We start from the raw sequence: 23546 nt of genomic DNA, 5'->3' as shown, positions 1-23546 counted from the left end.
CGGTGACAGATTGATCCGGTGACAGATTGATCCGGTGACAGATTGATCCGGTGTGGGCAGATTGATCCGGTGACAGATTGATCCGGTGACAGATTGATCCGGTGACAGATTGATCCGGTGTGGGCAGATTGATCCGGTGACAGATTGATCCGGTGTGGGCAGATTGATCCGGTGACAGATTGATCCGGTGACAGATTGATCCGGTGACAGATTGATCCTGTGAAGGCAGATTGATCCATTGACAGATTGATCCTGTGAAGGCAGATTGATCCGGTGACAGATTGATCCGGTGACAGATTGATCCGGTGTGGGCAGATTGATCCGGTGACAGATTGATCCAGTGACAGATTGATCCGGTGACAGATTGATCCGGTGTGGGCAGATTGATCCGGTGACAGATTGATCCGGTGACAGATTGATCCGGTGACAGATTGATCCGGTGACAGATTGATCCGGTGACAGATTGATCCGGTGTGGGCAGATTGATCCGGTGACAGATTGATCCGGTGACAGATTGATCCGATAGCAGATTGATCCGGTGACAGATTGATCCGGTGACAGATTGATCCGGTGTGGGCAGATTGATCCGGTGACAGATTGATCCGGTGACAGATTGATCCGGTGTGGGCAGATTGATCCGGTGACAGATTGATCCGGTGAGGGCAGATTGATCCGGTGACAGATTGATCCGGTGAGGGCAGATTGATCCGGTGACAGATTGATCCGGTGAGGGCAGATTGATCCAGTGACAGATTGATCCGGTGATGGCAGATTGATCCGGTGACAGATTGATCCGGTGTGAGCAGATCGATACAGTGAGAGATTGATCCGGTGGCAGATTGAACCGGTGCGGGCAGATTGATCCGGTGACAGATTGATCCGGTGACAGATTGATCCGGTGACAAGATATATCCGGTGTGGGCAGATTGATCCGGTGACAGATTGATCCGGTGAGGGCAGATTGATCTGGTGACAGATTGATCTGGTGAGGGCAGATTGATCTGGTGACAGATTGATCTGGTGAGGGCAGATTGATCCGGTGACAAATTGATCCGGTGTGGGCAGATTGATCCGGTGACAGATTGATCCGGTGTGGGCAGATTGATCCGGTGACAGATTGATCCGGTGTCGGCAGATTGATTTGGTGACAGATTGATCCGGTGTGGGCAGATTGATCCGGTGAGGGCAGATTGATCCGGTGACAGATTGATCCGGTGACAGATTGATCTGGTGACAGATTGATCTGGTGACAAGATATATCCGGTGAGGGCAGACTGATCCGTTGACAGATTGATCCGGTGACAGATTGATCCGGTGACAGATTGATCCGATGACAGATTGATCCGGTGTGGGCAGATTGATCCGGTGACAGATTGATCCGGTGCCAGATTGATCCGGTGAGGGCAGGTTGATCCGGTGCTAGATTGATCCGTTGACAAATTGATCCGGTGAGGGCAGATTGATCCGGTGACAGATTGATCTGGTGAGGGCAGATTGATCCGGTGCCAGATTGATCCGGTGAGGGCAGATTGATCTGGTGCTAGATTGATCTGGTGACAGATTGATCCGGTGAGGGCAGATTGATCCGGTGACAGATTGATCCGGTGACAGATTGATCCGGTGACAGATTGATCCGGTGAGGGCAGATTGATCCGGTGACATATTGATCCGGTGTGGGCAGATTGATCCGGTGACAGATTGATCCGGTGTGGGCAGATTGATCCGGTGAGGGCAGATTGATCCGGTGACAGATTGATCCGGTGTGGGCAGATTGATCCGGTGAGGGCAGATTGATCCATTGACAGATTGATCCTGTGAAGGCAGATTGATCCGGTGACAGATTGATCCGGTGACAGATTGATCCGGTGAGAGATTGATCCAGTGACAGATTGATCCGGTGACAGATTGATCCGGTGACAGATTGATCCGGTGACAGATTGATCCGGTGACAGATTGATCCGGTGTGGGCAGATTGATCCGGTGACAGATTGATCCGGTGACAGATTGATCCGGTGACAGATTGATCCGGTGTGGGCAGATTGATCCGGTGACAGATTGATCCGGTGTGGGCAGATTGATCCGGTGACAGATTGATCCGGTGACAGATTGATCCGGTGACAGATTGATCCTGTGAAGGCAGATTGATCCATTGACAGATTGATCCTGTGAAGGCAGATTGATCCGGTGACAGATTGATCCGGTGACAGATTGATCCGGTGTGGGCAGATTGATCCGGTGACAGATTGATCCAGTGACAGATTGATCCGGTGACAGATTGATCCGGTGAGAGATTGATCCAGTGACAGATTGATCCGGTGACAGATTGATCCGGTGACAGATTGATCCGGTGACAGATTGATCCGGTGACAGATTGATCCGGTGTGGGCAGATTGATCCGGTGACAGATTGATCCGGTGACAGATTGATCCGATAGCAGATTAATCCGGTGACAGATTGATCCGGTGACAGATTGATCCGGTGTGGGCAGATTGATCCGGTGACAGATTGATCCGGTGACAGATTGATCCGGTGTGGGCAGATTGATCCGGTGACAGATTGATCCGGTGAGGGCAGATTGATCCGGTGACAGATTGATCCGGTGAGGGCAGATTGATCCGGTGACAGATTGATCCGGTGAGGGCAGATTGATCCAGTGACAGATTGATCCGGTGATGGCAGATTGATCCGGTGACAGATTGATCCGGTGTGAGCAGATCGATACAGTGAGAGATTGATCCGGTGGCAGATTGAACCGGTGCGGGCAGATTGATCCGGTGACAGATTGATCCGGTGACAGATTGATCCGGTGACAAGATATATCCGGTGTGGGCAGATTGATCCGGTGACAGATTGATCCGGTGAGGGCAGATTGATCTGGTGACAGATTGATCTGGTGAGGGCAGATTGATCTGGTGACAGATTGATCTGGTGAGGGCAGATTGATCCGGTGACAGATTGATCCGGTGTGGGCAGATTGATCCGGTGACAGATTGATCCGGTGTGGGCAGATTGATCCGGTGACAGATTGATCCGGTGTCGGCAGATTGATTTGGTGACAGATTGATCCGGTGTGGGCAGATTGATCCGGTGAGGGCAGATTGATCCGGTGACAGATTGATCCGGTGTCAGATTGATCCGGTGACAGATTGATCCGGTGTGGGCAGATTGATCCGGTGATAGATTGATCCGGTGACAGATTGATCCGGTGACAGATTGATCCGGTGTGGGCAGATTGATCCGGTGACAGATTGATCCGGTGACAGATTGATCCGGTGACAGATTGATCCGATGGCAGATTGATCCGGTGACAGATTGATCTGTTGACAGATTGATCCGGTGACAGATTTATCCGGTGAGGGCAGATTGATCCGGTGACAAATTGATCCGGTGACAGATTGATCCGGTGACAGATTGATCCGGAGAGGGAAGATTGATCTGGTGGCAGATTGAGCCGGTGAGTGCAGATTGATCCGATGACAGATTGATCCGGTGTAGGCAGATTGATCTGGTGACAGATTGATGCGGTGAGGGCAGATTGATCCGGTGACAGATTGATCCGGTGAGGGCAGATTGATCCGGTGAGGGGAAGATAGATCCGGTGAGGGGCAGATTGATCCGGTGAGAGGCAGATAGATCCGGTGAGGGCAGATTGATCCGGTGAGGGGCAGCTACATCCGGTGAGGGGCAGATTGATCCGGTGAGGGGCAGATAGATCCGGTGACAGATTGATCCGGTGAGGGCAGATTGATCCGGTGACAGATTGATCCGGTGTGGGCAGATTGATCCGGTGTGGGCAGATTGATCTGGTGACAGATTGATCCGGTGACAGATTGATCCGGTGTGGGCAGATTGATCCGGTGAGGGCAGATTGATCCGGTGACAGATTGATCCGGTGACAGATTGATCCGGTGACAGATTGATCTGGTGTGGGCAGATTGATCCGGTGAGGGCAGATTGATCCGGTGACAGATTGATCCGGTGAGGGCAGATTGATCCGGTGTGGGCAGATTGATCCGGTGACAGATTGATCCGGTGACACATTGATCCGGTGAGGGAAGATTGATCCGGTGAGGGCAGATTGATCCGGTGACAGATTGATCCGGTGAGGGCAGATTGATCCGGTGCTAGATTGATCCGGTGACAAATTGATCTGGTGACAAGATATATCCGGTGTGGGCAGATTGATCCGGTGACAGATTGATCCGGTGACAGATTGATCTGGTGACAGATATATCCGGTGAGGACAGATTGATCCGGTGACAGATTGATCCGGTGACAGATTGATCTGGTGAGGGCAGATTGATCTGGTGGCAGATTGATCCGTTGAGGGCAGATTGATCTGGTGGCAGATTGATCTGGTGAGGGCAGATTGATCTGGTGACAGATTGATCTGGTGAGGGCAGATTGATCTGGTGGCAGATTGATCTGGTGAGGGCAGATTGATCTGGTGACAGATTGATCTGGTGAGGGCAGATTGATCTGGTGGCAGATTGATCTGGTGAGGGCAGATTGATCTGGTGGCAGATTGATCCGGTGTGGGCAGATTGATCTGGTGGCAGATTGATCTGGTGAGGGCAGATTGATCTGGTGACAGATTGATCTGGTGAGGGCAGATTGATCTGGTGGCAGATTGATCTGGTGAGGGCAGATTGATCTGGTGGCAGATTGATCCGGTGACAAATTGATCTGGTGACAAGATATATCCGGTGTGGGCAGATTGATCCGGTGACAGATTGATCCGGTGAGGGCAGATTGATCCGGTGACAGATTGATCCGGTGAGGGCAGATTGATCCGGTGCTAGATTGATCCGGTGACAGATTGATCTGGTGACAAGATATATCCGGTGTGGGCAGATTGATCCAGTGTGGGCAGACTGATCCGGTGACAGATTGATCCGGTGACAGATTGATCTGGTGACAGATATATCCGGTGAGGACAGATTGATCCAGTGACAGATTGATCCGGTGTGGGCAGATTGATCCGATGACAGATTGATCCGATGTGGGCAGATTGATCCGGTGACAGATTGATCCGGTGACAGATTGATCCGGTGACAGATTGTTCCGGTGTGGGCAGATTGATCCGGTGACAGATTGATCCGGTGACAGATTGATCCGGTGTGGGCAGATTGATCCGGTGACAGATTGATCCGGTGACAGATTGATCCGGTGTGGGCAGATTGATCCGGTGAGGGCAGATTGATCCGGTGAGGGCAGATTGATCCGGTGACAGATTGATCCGGTGAGGGCAGATTGATCCGGTGACAGATTGATCCGGTGTGGGCAGATTGATCCGGTGTGGGCAGATTGATCTGGTGACAGATTGATCCGGTGACAGATTGATCCGGTGTGGGCAGATTGATCCGGTGAGGGCAGATTGATCCGGTGACAGATTGATCCGGTGACAGATTGATCCGGTGACAGATTGATCTGGTGTGGGCAGATTGATCCGGTGAGGGCAGATTGATCCGGTGACAGATTGATCCGGTGAGGGCAGATTGATCCGGTGTGGGCAGATTGATCCGGTGACAGATTGATCCGGTGACACATTGATCCGGTGAGGGAAGATTGATCCGGTGAGGGCAGATTGATCCGGTGACAGATTGATCCGGTGAGGGCAGATTGATCCGGTGCTAGATTGATCCGGTGACAGATTGATCTGGTGACAAGATATATCCGGTGTGGGCAGATTGATCCGGTGACAGATTGATCCGGTGACAGATTGATCTGGTGACAGATATATCCGGTGAGGACAGATTGATCCGGTGACAGATTGATCCGGTGACAGATTGATCTGGTGAGGGCAGATTGATCTGGTGGCAGATTGATCCGTTGAGGGCAGATTGATCTGGTGGCAGATTGATCTGGTGAGGGCAGATTGATCTGGTGACAGATTGATCTGGTGAGGGCAGATTGATCTGGTGGCAGATTGATCTGGTGAGGGCAGATTGATCTGGTGACAGATTGATCTGGTGAGGGCAGATTGATCTGGTGGCAGATTGATCTGGTGAGGGCAGATTGATCTGGTGGCAGATTGATCCGTTGTGGGCAGATTGATCTGGTGGCAGATTGATCTGGTGAGGGCAGATTGATCTGGTGAGGGCAGATTGATCTGGTGACAGATTGATCTGGTGAGGGCAGATTGATCTGGTGGCAGATTGATCTGGTGAGGGCAGATTGATCTGGTGGCAGATTGATCCGGTGACAAATTGATCTGGTGACAAGATATATCCGGTGTGGGCAGATTGATCCGGTGACAGATTGATCCGGTGAGGGCAGATTGATCCGGTGACAGATTGATCCGGTGAGGGCAGATTGATCCGGTGCTAGATTGATCCGGTGACAGATTGATCTGGTGACAAGATATATCCGGTGTGGGCAGATTGATCCAGTGTGGGCAGACTGATCCGGTGACAGATTGATCCGGTGACAGATTGATCTGGTGACAGATATATCCGGTGAGGACAGATTGATCCAGTGACAGATTGATCCGGTGTGGGCAGATTGATCCGGTGACAGATTGATCCGGTGTGGGCAGATTGATCCGGTGACAGATTGATCCGGTGACAGATTGATCCGGTGACAGATTGTTCCGGTGTGGGCAGATTGATCCGGTGACAGATTGATCCGGTGTGGGCAGATTGATCCGGTGAGGGCAGATTGATCCGGTGACAGATTCATCCGGTGACAGATTGATCCGGTGTGGGCAGATTGATCCAGTGACAGATTGATCCGGTGACAGATTGATCCGGTGACAGATTGATCCGGTGACAGATTGATCCGGTGTGGGCAGATTGATCCGGTGACAGATTGATCCGGTGACAGATTGATCCGGTGTGGGCAGATTGATCCGGTGACAGATTGATCCGGTGACAGATTGATCCGATGGCAGATTGATCCGGTGACAGTTTGATCCGGTGACAGATTGATCTGGTGTGGGCGGATTGATCCGGTGACAGATTGATCCGGTGACAGATTGATCCGGTGTGGGCAGATTGATCCGGTGACAGATTGATCCGGTGAGGGCAGATTGATCCAGTGACAGATTGATCCGGTGAGGGCAGATTGATCCGGTGACAGATTGATCCAGTGAAGGCAGATTGATCTGGTGACAGATTGATCCGGTGACAGATTGATCCGGTGAGGGCAGATTGATCCGGTGTGGGCAGATTGATCCGGTGACAGATTGATCCGGTGACAGATTGATCCGGTGAGGGCAGATTGATCCTGTGACAGATTGATCCGGTGAGGGCAGATTGATCCGGTGACTGATTGATCCGGTGAGGGCAGATTGATCCGGTGCCAGATTGATCCGGTGAGGGCAGATTGATCCGGTGACAGATTGATCCGGTGACAGATTGATCCGGTGAAGGCAGATTGATCCGGTGAGGGCAGATTGATCCGGTGCCAGATTGATCCGGTGAGGGCAGATTGATCCGGTGCTAGATTGATCCGGTGACAGATTGATCTGGTGACAAGATATATCCGGTGTGGGCAGATTGATCCGGTGTGGGCAGACTGATCCGGTGACAGATTGATCCGGTGACAGATTTATCTGGTGACAGATATATCCGGTGAGGACAGATTGATCCGGTGACAGATTGATCCGGTGACAGATTGATCCGGTGAGGGCAGATTGATCTGGTGAGGGCAGATTGATCCGGTGTGGGCAGATTGATCCGGTGACAGATTGATCTGGTGAGGGCAGATTGATCTGGTGGCAGATTGATCCGGTGTGGGCAGATTGATCTGGTGACAGATTGATCCGGTGACAGATTGATCTGGTGAGGGCAGATTGATCTGGTGGCAGATTGATCCGGTGACAGATTGATCCGGTGTGGGCAGATTGATCCGGTGAGGGCAGATTGATCCGGTGACAGATTGATCCGGTGTGGGCAGATTGATCCGGTGAGGGCAGATTGATCCGGTGGCAGATTGATCTGGTGACAGATTGATCTGGTGAGGGCAGATTGATCTGGTGGCAGATTGATCCGGTGACAGATTGATCCGGTGTGGGCAGATTGATCCGGTGAGGGCAGATTGATCCGGTGACAGATTGATCCGGTGTGGGCAGATTGATCCGGTGACAGATTGATCCGGTGACAGATTGATCCGGTGTGGGCAGATTGATCCGGTGAGGGCAGATTGATCCGGTGACAGATTGATCCGGTGACAGATTGATCCGGTGACAGATTGATCCGGTGACAGATTGATCCGGTGACAGATTGATCCGGTGACAGATTGATCCGGTGTGGGCAGATTGATCCGGTGACAGATTGATCCGGTGACAGATTGATCCGGTGTGGGCAGATTGATCCGGTGACAGATTGATCCGGTGTGGGCAGATTGATCTGGTGACAGATTGATCCGGTGTGGGCAGATTGATCCGGTGACAGATTGATCCGGTGTGGGCAGATTGATCCGGTGACAGATTGATCCTGTGAAGGCAGATTGATCCGGTGACAGATTGATCCGGTGACATTTTGATCCGGTGACAGATTGATCCGGTGTGGGCAGATTGATCCGGTGACAGATTGATCCGGTGACAGATTGATCCGGTGACAGATTGATCCGGAGAGGGAAGATTGATCTGGTGGCAGATTGATCCGGCGAGGGCAGATTGATCCGATGACAGATTGATCCGGTGTAGACAGATTGATCTGGTGAGGGCAGATTGATCCGGTGAGGGGCAGATAGATCCGGTGAGGGGCAGATTGATCCGGTGAGGGGCAGATAGATCCGGTGAGGGCAGATTGATCCGGTGAGGGTCAGATAGATCCGGTGAGGGGCAGATTGATCCGGTGAGGGGCAGATAGATCCGGTGACAGATTGATCCGGTGACAGATTGATCCGGTGACAGATTGATCCGGTGTGGGCAGATTGATCCGGTGACAGATTGAGCCAGTGACAGATTGATCCGGTGACAGATTGATCCGATGAGGGCAGATTGATCCGGTGACAGATTGATCCGGTGACAGATTGATCCGGTGACAGATTGATCCGGTGTGGGCAGATTGATCCGGTGACAGATTGATCCAGTGACAGATTGATCCGGTGACAGATTGATCCGGTGAGGGCAGATTGATCCGGTGACAGATTGATCCAGTGACAGATTGATCCGGTGACAGATTGATCCGGTGAGGGCAGATTGATCCGGTGACAGATTGATCCGGTGACAGATTGATCTGGTGACAGATTGATCCGGTGACAGATTGATCCGGTGAGGGGCAGATTGATCCGGTGAGGGGCAGATAGATCCGGTGACAGATTGATCCGGTGACAGATTGATCCGGTGACAGATTGATCCGGTGTGGGCAGATTGATCCGGTGACAGATTGATCCAGTGACAGATTGATCCGGTGACAGATTGATCTGGTGAGGGGCAGATAGATCCGGTGACAGATTGATCCGGTGACAGATTGATCCGGTGACAGATTGATCCGGTGTGGGCAGATTGATCCGGTGACAGATTGATCCAGTGACAGATTGATCCGGTGACAGATTGATCCGGTGAGGGCAGATTGATCCGGTGACAGATTGATCCGGTGACAGATTGATCTGGTGACAGATTGATCCGGTGACAGATGGATCCGGTGAGGGCAGATTGATTCGGTGAGGGCAGATTGATCCAGTGAGGGCAGATTGATTCGGTCAGGGCAGATTGATTCGGTGACAGATTGATCCGGTGCGGGCAGATTGATCCAGTGAGGGCAGATTGATTCGGTGACAGATTGATCCCATGAGGGCTGATTGATCCAGTGAGGGCAGATTGATTCGGTGACAGATTGATCCGGTGCTAGATTGATCCCATGAGGGCTGATTGATCCAGTGAGGGCAGATTGATTCGGTGACAGATTGATCCCATGAGGGCTGATTGATCCAGTGAGGGCAGATTGATTCGGTGACAGATTGATCCGGTGCTAGATTGATCCCATGAGGGCTGATTGATCCAGTGAGGGCAGATTGATTCGGTGACAGATTGATCCGGTGCTAGATTGATCCCATGAGGGCTGATTGATCCAGTGAGGGCAGATTGATTCGGTGACAGATTGATCCCATGAGGGCTGATTGATCCAGTGAGGGCAGATTGATCCGGTGACAGATTGATCCGGTGCGGGCAGATTGATCCGGTGACAGATTGATCCAGTGCGGGCAGATTGATCCGGTGACAGAATGATCCGGTGACAGATTAATCTGGTGACAGATTGATCCGGTGACAGATTGATCCGGTGCGGGCAGATTGATCCGGTGACAGATTGATCCGGTGAGGGCAGATTGATCCGGTGAGGGCAGATTGATCCGGTGAGGGGCAGATAGATCCGGTGAGGGGCAGATTGATCCGGTGAGGGGCAGAAAGATCCGGTGAGGGCAGATTGATCCGGTGAGGGGCAGATAGATCCGGTGAGGGGAAGATTGATCCGGTGAGGGGCAGATAGATCCGGTGACAGATTGATCCGGTGAGGGCAGATTGATCCGGTGACAGATTGATCTGGTGACAGATTGATCCGGTGACAGATTGATCCGGTGACAGATTGAGCCGGTGACGGCAGATTGATCCGGTGAGGGCAGATTGATCCGGTGACAGATTGATCCGGTGACAGATTGATCCCATGAGGGCTGATTGATCCAGTGAGGGCAGATTGATCCGGTGACAGATTGATCCGGTGAGGACAGATTGATCCGGTGACAGATTGATCCGGTGCGGGCAGATTGATCCGGTGACAGATTGATCTGGTGCGGGCAGATTGATCCGGTGACAGATTGATCCGGTGAGGACAGATTGATCCGGTGACAGATTGATCCGGTGACAGATTGATCCGGTGAGGGCAGATTGATCCGGTGACAGATTGATCCGGTGAGGACAGATTGATCCGGTGAGGGCAGATTGATCCGGTGACAGATTGATCCCATGAAGGCTGATTGATCCGGTGACAGATTGATACGGTGACAGATTGATACGGTGCGGGCAGATTGATCCGGTGACAGATTGATCTGGTGACAGATTGATACGGTGCGGGCAGATTGATCCGGTGACAGATTGATCCGGTGCAGGCAGTTGGATCCGGTGTGGGTGGATGGATCCGGGTTTGTCCGGTGTCTTCAGCAGAGGGGAGAACATGGGTGAAGCAAGATCAACTTGCCCTGAAATGCTGGTCGTTTGCCCAGGGCTGCAGTTTGTGGGTTTTAGTATTTCCACTTGGGGGAGCCAGCGGCACATTCTCTGAGACCTCTTCAGCTCCAGGTCTAAACGGAACGCCCCTTTAGAAAGCTGGCAGGCCAGCCGCCAAGTGTCAAGGAACCGGATCTGCTGACACTTGCTTTGATGTTGGGGCTGAAGCTGTGCCACTCTGGGGGAACAGAACTTTGCTAACAGCTTTTCAATTATTCGCCGAGAAACAAAGCATGGACAAAATGTACCACTAACCGCTCCCTGCCCACTGCTGAACACATTAGAATCACGGCTCCCCCTGTTTCTCAGTAAATTAATGCAGTCTGGTCGTTCCCATTTCTACTCTCCCCAGCAAGTTGATTTCAACTGAACATCGAAACATAGAAAATAGGTGCAGGAGTAGGCCATTCGGCCCTTCGAGCCTGCACCACCATTCAATGAGTTCATGGCTGATCATTCACCTCAGTACCCCTTTCCTGCTTTCTCTCCATACTCCTTGATCCCCTTTAGCCGTAAGGGCCATATCTAACTCCCTTTTGAATATATCCAATGAACTGGCATCAACAACTCTCTGCGACAGGGAATTCCACAGGTTAACAACTCTCTGAGTGAAGAAGTTTCTCCTCATCTCAGTCCTAAATGGCCTACCCCTTATCCTAATACTGTGTCCCCTGGTTCTGGACTTCCCCAACATCGGGAACATTCTTCCTGCATCTAACCTGTCCAGTCCCGTCAGAATCTTAAACGTTTCTATGAGATCCCCTCTCATCCTTCTAAACGCCAGTGTATAAAGGCCCAGTCGATCCAGTCTCTTCTCATATATCAGTCCAGCCATCCCTGGAATCAGTCTGGTGAACCTTCGCTGCACTCCCTCAATAGCAAGAACGTCCTTCCTCAGATTAGGAGACCAAAACTGAACACAATATTCCAGGTGAGGCCTCACTAAGGCCCTGTACAACTGCAGTAAGACCTCCCTGCTTCTATACTCAAATCCCCTAGCTATGAAGGCCAACATACCATTTGCCTTCTTCACCGCCTGCTGTACCTGGATGCCAACTTTCAATGACTGATGAACCATGACAGGCAGGTCTCGTTGCACCTCCCCTTTTCCTAATCTGCCACCATTCAGATAATATTCTGCCTTCGTGTTTTTGCCACCAAAATGGATAACCTCACATTTATCCATATTATACTGCATCTGCCATGCATTTGCCCACTCACCTAACCTGTCCAAATCACCCTGCAGCCTCTTAGCGTCCTCCTCACAGCTCACACCGCCACCCAGCTTAGTGTCATCTGCAAACTTGGAGACATTACACTCAATTCCTTCATCCAAATCATTAATGTATATTGTAAAGAGCTGGGGTCCCAGCACTGAGTCCTGCGGTACCCCACTCGTCACTGCCTGCCATTCTGAAAAGGCCCCGTTTATCCCGACTCTCTGCTTCCTGTCTGCCAACCAGTTCTCTATCCACATCAGTGCATTACCCCCAATACCATGTGCTTTGATTTTGCACACCAATCTCTTGTGTGGGACCTTGTCAAAAGCCTTTTGAAAGTCCAAATACACCACATCCACTGGTTCTCTCTTGTCCACTCTACTAGTTACATCCTCAAAAAATTCCAGAAGATTTGTCAAGCATGATTTCCCTTTCATAAATCCATGCTAACTTGGACCGATCCTGTCACTGCTTTCCAAATGTGCTGCTATTTCATCCTTAATAATTGATTCCAACATTTTCCCCACCACTGATGTCAGGCTAACCGGTCTATAATTACCCGCTTTCTCTCTTCCCCCTTTTTTAAAAAGTGGTGTTACATTAGCTACCCTCCAGTCCATAGGAACTGATCCAAAGTCGATAGACTGTTGGAAAATGATCACTAATGCATCCACTATTTCTAGGGCCACTTTCTTAAGTACTCTGGGATGCAGACTATCAGGCCCCGGGGATTTGTCGGCCTTCAATCCCATCAATTTCCCCAACACAATTTCCTGACTAATAAGGATATCCTTCAGTTCCTCCTTCTCACTAGACCCTCGGTTCCCTAGGACATCCGGAAGGTCATTTGTGTCTTCCTTCGTGAAGACAGAACCAAAGTATTTGTTCAATTGGTCTGCCATTTCTTTGTTCCCCATTATAAATTCACCTGAATCTGACTGCAAGGGACCAGCACTTGGCACTGCACCTGGTTTAGGGAGAGGGGAAATTAGAAGGGTTCCTGCTCCTGATCACTGCCCAGTGACCCTGGGGTTAGAGAGAGAGGGGGAAATCAGCCAGGGTTCCTGCTCCTGATCACTGCGCAGTGACCCCTGGGTTAGAGAGGGGGAAATCAGCCAGGGTTCCTGCTCCTGATCACTGCCCAGTGACCCCTGGGTTAGAGAGAGGGGAAATCAGCCAGGGTTCCTGCTCCTGATCACTGCCCAGTGACCCCTGGGTTAGTGAGAGGGGAAATCAGCCAGGGTTCCTGCTCCTGATCACTGCCCAGTGACCCCTGGGTTAGAGAGAAGAAAAATCAGCCAGAGTTCCTGCTCCTGATCACTGTCCAGTGACCCCTGGGTTAGAGAGAGGGGAAATCAGCCAGGGTTCCTGCTCCTGATCACTGCCCAGTGACCCCTGGTTTAGGGAGAGGTGAAATCAGCCAGGGTTCCTGCTCCTGATCACTGCCCAGTGACCCTTGGTTTAGGGAGAGGGGAAATCAGCCAGAGTTCCTGCTCCTGATCACTGCCCAGTGATCCCTGGGTTAGGGAGAGGGGAAATTAGCCAGGGTTCCTGCTCCTGATCACTGTCGAGTGACCCCGGTTTAGGGAGAGGGGAAATCAGCCAGGGTTCCTGCTCGTACTCACTCTCTGCTGGAAAATGCATGTGTGCAGACACTGAGGACATCAACCCTGGTGTGAGGTGCCTGAATCTCCCAGCATCCTTCCAGCAGGGCAGTGAAAGTTGATGCCTTGGACAACGTGGACCATTTTCCATACCTCGGGAGCCTACTGTCAACAGGGGCAGACGTCGATGACAAAGTCCAACACTGCCTTCAGTGTGCCACTGCAGCCTCCGGTCGCCTGAGGAAGAGAGTGTTTGAGGACCAGGACCTCAAACCCGGCACCAAGCTCATGGTCTACAGAGCAGTGGTGATACCCATCCTTCAGAGACATGCACTATGTACAGCAGGCACCTCAAAGCACTGGAGAAGTAGCACCAGTGTTGCCTCCACAAGATCCTGCAAATCCACTGACAGGATAGACGCACCAACGTCAGTGTTCTCGCTCAGACCAACATGCCCAACATCGAAGCATTGAGCACACTCGATCAGATCTGTTGGCATACCCAATACGGGACTCCCAAAGCAAGCGTTCTACTCAGAGCTCCGACACGACAACCGAGCCCCAGGTGGGCAGAGGAAATGCTTCAAGGACACCCTCAAAGCCTCTTTAATAATGTGCAACAGCCCCACCGACACCTGAGAATCCCTGGCCCAAGACCGCTCAAAGTGGAGAAAATGCATCCGGGAAGGCGCCAATCATGTTGAGTCTCTTCACCGGGAGCATGTGGAAGCCAAGCGCAAACAGCGGAAGGAGCACACGACAACCACCGACAGCTCCACCTGTGACAGAGACTATCGGTCCGCAGTGAACTTATTTTTAGTGTGGAAGCAAGTCAGCCTTGACTCTGAGGGCCTGCCTAAGAGGAGGAAAGCGGTATCTCTGCCCTTTCAATTTTCTCTCCTCCACGGCTGTTGGCCCAGTTGTCCAGTCCCCTCCTCACCCTGGATTAGTTAACTCAGGGTTCACAGCAGGTGTGGATGGGGTTTGCAGCAGGTTTGGGCGGGGTTTAGAGGTGTGGGCGTGGTTTACAGGTGTGGGCGGGGTTTACAGCAGGTGTGGGCAGGGTTTACAGGTGTGGGCGTGGTTTACAGGTGTGGGCGTGGTTTACAGCAGGTTTGGGCAGAGTTTAGAGATGTGGGCGGGGTATGCAGCAGGTGGGGGCGGGGTTTACAGCAGAGTGGGCGGGGTTTACAAGTGTGGGCGGGTTAAGAGCATGTGTGGGTGGGGCTTACAGCAGTTGTGGGCGGGGTTTACAAGTGTGGGCAGGTTAAGAGCATGTGTGGGCGGGGCTTACAGCAGGTATGGGCGGGGTTTACAGCAGGCTTGGGCGGGGTCTACAGGTGTGGGCGGGGTTTACAGCAGGCGTGGGCGGGGTTTACAGGTGTGGGCGGGGTTACAGGTGTACACTACCTGTGCTGGGAGGGGTTTACAGAAGAGGGCGGGGTGAACAGTGTGGGCGGGGTTACAGGTGTACACTAACTGTGCTGGGCGGGGTTTAGGGTGTGGGCGGGGTTACAGGTGTACACAACCTGTGCTGGGCGGGGTGTACAGTGTGGGCGGGGTTACAGGTGTAGACTACCTGTGCTGGGCGGGGTTTAGGGTGTGGGCGGGGTTTAGTGTGTGGGCGTGGTTACAGGTGTACACTGTGCTGGGCGGGGTTACAGTGTGGGCGGGGTTTAGTTTGTGGGCGGGGTTACAGGTGTACACTACCTGTGCTGGGCGGGGTTACAGTGTCGGCGGGGTGAACAGTGTGGGCGGGGTTTAGTGTGTGGGTGGGGTTACAGGTGTACACGACCTGTGCTGGGCGGGGTTACAGTGTGGGCGGGGTTACAGGTGTACACGACCTGTGCTGGGCGGGGTTACAGGTATACACGACCTGTGCTGGGCTGGGTTACAGTGTGGGCGGGGTTACAGGTGTACACGACCTGTGCTGGGCGGGGTTACAGTGTGGGTGGGGTTACAGGTGTACACGACCTGTGCTGGGCGGGGTTACAGTGTGGGCGGGATTACAGGTGTACACGACCTGTACTGGGCGGGGTTACAGTGTGGGCGGGGTTACAGGTGTACACTGTGCTGGGCGGGGTTACAGTGTGGGCGGGGTTACAGGTGTACACGACCTGTGCTGGGCGGGGTTACAGTGTGGGCGGGGTTACAGGTGTACACTGTGCTGGGCGGGGTTACAGTGTGGGCGGGGTTACAGGTGTACACGACCTGTGCTGGGCGGGGTTACAGTGTGGGCGGGGTTACAGGTGTACACTGTGGTGGGCGGGGTTACAGTGTGAGCGGGGTTACAGGTGTACACGACCTGTGCTGGGCGGGGTTACAGTGTGGGCGGGGTTACAGGTGTACACGACCTGTGCTGGGCGGGGTTACAGTGTGGGCGGGGTTACAGGTGTACACGACCTGTACTGGGCGGGGTTACAGTGTGGGCGGGGTTACAGGTGTACACTGTGCTGGGCGGGGTTACAGTGTGGGCGGGGTTACAGGTGTACACGACCTGTGCTGGGCGGGGTTACAGTGTGGGCGGGGTTACAGGTGTACACTGTGCTGGGCGGGGTTACAGTGTGGGCGGGGTTACAGGTGTACACGACCTGTGCTGGGCGGGGTTACAGTGTGGGCGGGGTTACAGGTGTACACTGTGGTGGGCGGGGTTACAGTGTGAGCGGGGTTACAGGTGTACACGACCTGTGCTGGGCGGGGTTACAGGTGTACACGACCTGTGGTGGGCGGGGTTACAGTGTGGGCGGGGTTACAGGTGTACACGACCTGTGCTGGGCGGGGTTACAGTGTGGGCGGGGTTACAGGTGTACACTGTGCTGGGCGGGGTTACAGTGTGGGCGGGGTTACAGGTGTACACGACCTGTGCTGGGCGGGGTTACAGTGTGGGCGGGGTTACAGGTGTACACTGTGGTGGGCGGGGTTACAGTATGGGCGGGGTTACAGGTGTACACGACCTGTGCTGGGCGGGGTTACAGTATGGGCGGGGTTACAGGTGTACACTGTGGTGGTCGTGGGTTAGTGTGGGCGGGGTTACAGGTGTACACGACCTGTGCTGGGCGGGGTTACAGTGTGGGCGGGGTTACAGGTGTACACGACCTGTACTGGGCGGGGTTACAGTGTGGGCGGGGTTACAGGTGTACACTGTGCTGGGCGGGGTTACAGTATGGGCGGGGTTACAGGTGTACACGACCTGTGCTGGGCGGGGTTACAGTGTGGGCGGGGTTACAGGTGTACACTGTGCACAGTGTGGGCGGGGTTACAGGTGTACACGACCTGTGCTGGGTGGGGTTACAGGTGTACACTGTGGTGGGCGGGGTTACAGTGTGGGCGGGGTTACAGGTGTACACGACCTAGCTGGGCGGGGTTACAGTGTGGGCGGGGTTACAGGTGTACACGACCTGTGCTGGGCGGGGTTACAGTGTGGGCGGGGTTACAGGTGTACACGACCTGTGCTGGGCGGGGTTACAGTGTGGGCGGGGTTACAGGTGTACACGACCTGTGCTGGGCGGGGTGGCCTCAGTCTCTCCCGGAGTTGCTCTCTGAGCGCTGATCCACCGTTTGTTCCATTGGAATCGGATTGTTGTGCGATGGACCCGAGACGCCAATTCTCCGCTCTGCTCTTGTTGGGACTGTGGCTGGGAGCAAGTGAGAGCGCTCAATCTGTCCAAACTACAGGTAAGGGCAGGGATTGGAGCGGGGTCTGGGGCAGTGTGTGCCCGGGGGAGGGGGTGTGTGCTCGGGGAGGGGGTATTACCCCGGGGAGGGGGTGTGTGCCCGGGGAGGGGGTGTTGCCCCGGGGAGGGGGTGTGTGCCCGGGGAGGGGGTGTGTTGCCCCGGGGAGGGGGTGTGTGCCCGGGGAGGAGGTGTGTGCCCGGGGAGGGGGTGTTGCCCCGGGGAGGGGGTGTGTGCCCGGGGAGGGGGGTGTGCCCGGGGAGGGGGTGTGTGCCCGGGGAGGGGGTATTACCCCGGGGAGGGGGTGTTGCCCCGGGGAGTGGGTGTATGCCCGGGGAGGGGTGTGTGCCCGGGGAGGGGGTGTGTGCCCGGGGAAGGGGTGTGTGCCCGGGGAGGGGGTATTACCCCGAGGAGGGGGTGTGTGCCCGGGGAGGGGGTATTACCCCGGGGAGGGGGTGTGTGCCCGGGGAGGGGGTATTACCCCGGGGAGGGGGTTTGTGCCCGGGGAGGGGGTGTGTGCCCGGGGAGGGCGTGTGTGCCCGGGGAGGGGATGTGTGCCCGGGGAGGGGGTGTGTGCCTGGGGAGGGGGTGTGTGCCCGGGGAAGGGGTGTGTGCCCGGGGAGGGGGTATTACCCCGGGGAGGGGATGTGTGCCCGTGGTGGGGGTATGTGCCCGGGGAGGGGGTGTTGCCCCGGGGAGTGGGTGTGTGCCCGGGGAGGGGTGTGTGCCCGGGGAGGGGGTGTGTGCCCGGGGAAGGGGTGTGTGCCCGGGGAGGGGATATTACCCCGGGGAGGGGGTGTGTGCCCGGGGAGGGGGTGTGTGCCCGGGGATGGGGTATTACCCCGGGGAGGGGGTGTGTGCCCGGGGAGGGGGTATGTGCCCGGGGAGGGCGTGTGTGCCCGGGGAGGGGTGTGTGCCCGGGGAGGGGGTGTGTGCCCGGGGAAGGGGTGTGTGCCCGGGGAGGGGGTATTACCCCGGGGAGGGAGTGTGTGCCCGGGGAGGGGGTATTACCCCGGGGAGGGGGTGTGTGCCCGGGGAGGGGTGTGTGCCCGGGGAGGGGGTCTGTTCCCGGGGAGGGGGTGTGTGACCCCGGTGAGGGGGGGAAATTAGAACGAGTTTAGTGACCATGTGGAAGCAATTTAATGTTAACGTGAACTTTAAGCAACGGAGAGGGGCTGAACCAAGAGGAGAGAATGAAGGAGGTAAAGGGCAGCGGGCAGTCTCAGTAAATGCTCGTGTCTGAACCGGCTGGGGACAATCTGTAACGTTCCGGCTCCCTGCCTTATGTGCGATTGGAAAGTTAAGTAAAGCTCCCCCACACTGAGGGGGAATAAAGCGAGAGAGCGAGAGATTTTAACTCGAGCGCAGCCAGAGCCGGGGCAGCACCGGGCGGTAAAAGGGTTCCTTGTGGGAAGCATCCGTGGTGTGGGAGAGGTTTCAAGCAGTTCAGCTCATGATCCACTGCCTGATCTACAGGGGCCCTCTCCCCCCGGGAGGGGTAATGCCCCCGGGAGGGGTTAATCCCCGAGAGGGTTTAATCCTCCCGGGAGGGGTAATGCCCCAGGGAGGGTTTAATCCTCCCGGGAGGGGTAATGCCCCCGGGTGGGGTTAATCCCCCTAGTAGGGGTTAATCCCCGGGAGGGTTTATCCCCCTGGAAGGGCTGGTGCTGTTGGAGTGAGGCAGTGTTTGGAATGAAATGTAAGCATTGGATGGAGTGATGATGGAACTCCCCTGCAGACACTGACTCGGGTTAATGTTGGTCACTGTCTCAGCCCATTCGGTGGCTGTGCTCGCTCGGGGTCTTGTGGTTATATTCAGGCCTCTCCCCTCTGTCCATGAAGTCAATACTCCGGATACCAGCCAGCACTCGACCTGTAACAATCCGAGCCCTGAGCGAATAGGAGGCGGTTAGCTCGGAGACAGACGGCTGCTCATGTTTCACATCTGGAACAAGAACCTGTGCCGGCTCTGTGACAGAGCGATCCAATCCGTCCCACTCACTCTGCTCTCCCCCCCACAGGCCTGCACATTTCCCCAGCAGGACTTTGAGTGTTTCCCTATCTCGGTTACCCTCCTTCAGTCCTTCAACCTTCCGATCTCTGAGCTCCTCCAATTCTGGCCCCTTACACATCCCCTTTCAGTGACTCCTTCTGCTGCCCTTATCTAAGTTCTGGAATCCTCGCCTCAAATATCTCCACCTCCTTTAAGACGCTCCTTGAGCAAGCTTCTGGGTACCTGTCTAAATATCTGATTGTGCGGCCTGGTGTCTATGAGTGATGTGAGGATCTTCTGTCCCGGGACTGAAAGCACGCTGTGTATTGCAACATTTCCTCTTTTCATTTTGTAGTTGTAATTGTTTAATTATTTGTCATGTTTTAAATGGTGTGAGGGTGGTCTGGTTCCACACGACCATGCTGAGTGGGGAGCAGCTGACTTTGACAAGTTTTTAAGTGTATGATGAGACTGTAAAAACGTTATTTTTCCCTGTTGTCCTTATTCTCAAATGCACTGTCCCTCAGCCCAGGTGGCCGTTAGCTTGTTGAAATATCAAACACTAATAATATCCAAGCAGGGCCTCAATGGGAAATGCTGCTTCGTATTCTACACAACCCAGTACTATATATAAAAGTGTTGTTTGTTAACCTCTGGGATTGAACGATGGACGACTCTCTCTATGCCTATATAAGGCCAGGCCAGTCTATCCACTGCCCGGTACGGCAAGTCTGCATCACTAAGTTTCTCTCACCGGACCGCCAGTGAAATGGAAATGTTCGAGGGGTGGGAGACAGGATGGGATACCCAAAGGCTGGGCGTTATGTATATTTTGTGGTCTTTCAATAAACAACTACAAGGTAAATTGGGCCACAATCTGTACAACAAAAGAAACTGGATTGGAGTGTCAGGGTTTACACTCATAGGCATTACCAACATACACAGCAAAATACCCAGCAACATACCAGTGGGTATCTGTATAAACCCCAGTCTGTAACTCACTCCCGGGTATGTGTATAAACCCCAGTCTGTAACTCACTCCCGGGTATGTGTATAAACCCCAGTCTGTAACTCACTCCCGGGTATCTGTATAAACCCCAGTCTGTTACTCACTCCCGGGTATGTGTATAAACCCCAGTCTGTAACTCACTCCCGGGTATCTGTATAAACCACAGTCTGTAACTCACTCCCAGGTATCTGCATAAACCCCAGTCTGCAACTCACTCCCGGGTATAAGTATAAACCCCAGTCTGTAACTCACTCCCGGGCATAAGTATAAACCCCAGTCTGTAACTCACTCCCGGGTATAAGTATAAACCCCAGTCTGCAACTCACTCCCGGGTATCAGTATAAATCCCAGTCTGCAACTCACTCCCGGGTATCAGTATAAATCCCAGTCTGCAACTCACTCCCGGGTATAAGTATAAACCCCAGTCTGTAACTCACTCCCGGGTATCAGTATAAATCCCAGTCTGTAGCTCACTCCCCGGTATCTGGATAAACCCCAGTCTGTAACTCATTCCCGGGTATCTGTATAAAGTCTGCAACTCAATCCCAGATATCTGGATAAACCCCAGCCTGTAACTCACTCCCGGGTATAAGTATAAACACCAGTCTGTAACTCAATCCCTGGTATCTGGATAAACCCGAGTCGGTAACTCACCCCCGGGTATCTGTATAAACCCCAGTCTGTAACTCACTCCCTGGTATCTGGATAAACCCCAGTCTGTAACTCACTCCCGGGTATCTGTATAAACCATAGTCTGCAACTCAATCCCAGATATCTGGATAAACCGCAGTCTGTAAGTCACTGCCGGGTATCTGTATAAACCCCAGTCTGTAACTCACTCCCGGGTATCTGGATAAACCCCAGTCTGTAACTCACTCCCGGGTATCTGTATAAACCCCAGTCTGCAACTCACTCCCCGGTATCTGGATAAACCCCAGCCTGTAACTCACTACCGGGTATCAGTATAAATCCCAGTCTGTAACTCACTCCCCGGTATCTGGATAAACCCCAGCCTGTAACTCACTACCGGGTATAAGTATAAATCCCAGTCTGTAACTCAATCCCAGATATCTGTATAAACCCCAGTCTGTAACTCACTCCCCGGTATCTGGATAAACCCCAGTCTGTAACTCACTCCCAGGTATAAGCACAAACCCCAGCCTGTAACTCACTCCCGGGTATCTGTATAAACCCCAGTCTGTAACTCACTCCCGGGTATCTGTATGAACCCCAGTCTGTAACTCACTCCCGGGTATCTGTATAAACCCCAGTCTGTAACTCACTCCCGGTTATCTGTATAAATCCCAATGTGTAACTCACTCCCAGGTATCTGTGTAAACCCCAGTCTGTAACTCACTCCCGGTTATCTGTATAAATCCCAGTCTGTAACTCACTCCCGGGTATCTGTATAAACCCCAGTCTGTAACTCACTCCCGGGTATGTGTATAAACCCCAGTCTGTAACTCACTCCCGGGTATCTGTATAAACCCCAGTCTGTAACTCACTCCCAGGTATCTGCATAAACCCCAGTCTGCAACTCACTCCCGGGTATAAGTATAAACCCCAGTCTGTAACTCACTCCCGGGCATAAGTATAAACCCCAGTCTGTAACTCACTCCCGGGTATAAGTATAAACCCCAGTCTGCAACTCACTCCCGGGTATCAGTATAAATCCCAGTCTGCAACTCACTCCCGGGTATCAGTATAAATCCCAGTCTGCAACTCACTCCCGGGTATAAGTATAAACCCCAGTCTGTAACTCACTCCCGGGTATCAGTATAAATCCCAGTCTGTAGCTCACTCCCCGGTATCTGGATAAACCCCAGTCTGTAACTCATTCCCGGGTATCTGTATAAAGTCTGCAACTCAATCCCAGATATCTGGATAAACCCCAGCCTGTAACTCACTCCCGGGTATAAGTATAAACACCAGTCTGTAACTCAATCCCTGGTATCTGGATAAACCCGAGTCGGTAACTCACTCCCGGGTATCTGTATAAACCCCAGTCTGTAACTCACTCCCGGGTATCTGGATAAACCCCAGTCTGTAACTCACTCCCGGGTATCTGTATAAACCATAGTCTGCAACTCAATCCCAGATATCTGGATAAACCGCAGTCTGTAACTCACTGCCGGGTATCTGTATAAACCCCAGTCTGTAACTCACTCCCGGGTATCTGGATAAACCCCAGTCTGTAACTCACTCCCGGGTATCTGTATAAACCCCAGTCTGCAACTCCCGGGTATAAGTATAAACCCCAGTCTGTAACTCACTCCCGGGTATCAGTATAAATCCCAGTCTGTAACTCACTCCCCGGTATCTGGATAAACCCCAGCCTGTAACTCACTACCGGGTATAAGTATAAATCCCAGTCTGTAACTCAATCCCAGATATCTGTATAAACCCCAGTCTGTAACTCACTCCCCGGTATCTGGATAAACCCCAGTCTGTAACTCACTCCCAGGTATAAGCACAAACCCCAGCCTGTAACTCACTCCCGGGTATCTGTATAAACCCCAGTCTGTAACTCACTCCCGGTTATCTGTATAAATCCCAATGTGTAACTCACTCCCAGGTATCTGTGTAAACCCCAGTCTGTAACTCACTCCCGGTTATCTGTATAAATCCCAGTCTGTAACTCACTCCCGGGTATCTGTATCAATCCCAGTCTGTAACTCACTCCCCGGTATCTGGATAAACCCCAGCCTGTAACTCACTCCCGGGTATAAGTATAAACCCCAGTCTGTAACTAACTCCCGGGTATCTGGATAAACCCCAGTCTGTAACTCACTCCCGGGTATCTATATAAACCCCAGTCAGCAACTCACTCCCGGGTATAAGTATAAACCCTAGTCTGTAACTCACTCCCGGGTATAAG

The 23546-nt window shown here is 53.2% G+C and overlaps 1 protein-coding gene across 1 annotated transcript in view; it reads left to right on the top strand.

Moving 5' to 3' along the window:
* Positions 1-17536: 17536 nt before the first annotated feature.
* LOC139240131 (mucin-1-like) overlaps positions 17537-23546 on the top strand; it is a 119954-nt gene continuing 113944 nt past the window's right edge. Inside the window, exon 1 of the mRNA XM_070868506.1 lies at positions 17537-17669. Coding sequence (XP_070724607.1) covers positions 17582-17669 — 88 coding nt within the window. The 5' untranslated portion in view covers positions 17537-17581. The remainder of the gene's footprint in view (positions 17670-23546) is intronic.

Source organism: Pristiophorus japonicus, chromosome 30, assembly GCF_044704955.1.
Source record: "Pristiophorus japonicus isolate sPriJap1 chromosome 30, sPriJap1.hap1, whole genome shotgun sequence".
Taxonomy (NCBI): Eukaryota; Metazoa; Chordata; class Chondrichthyes; family Pristiophoridae; genus Pristiophorus; species Pristiophorus japonicus.
This window is presented reverse-complemented; position numbering and strand designations above follow the sequence as displayed.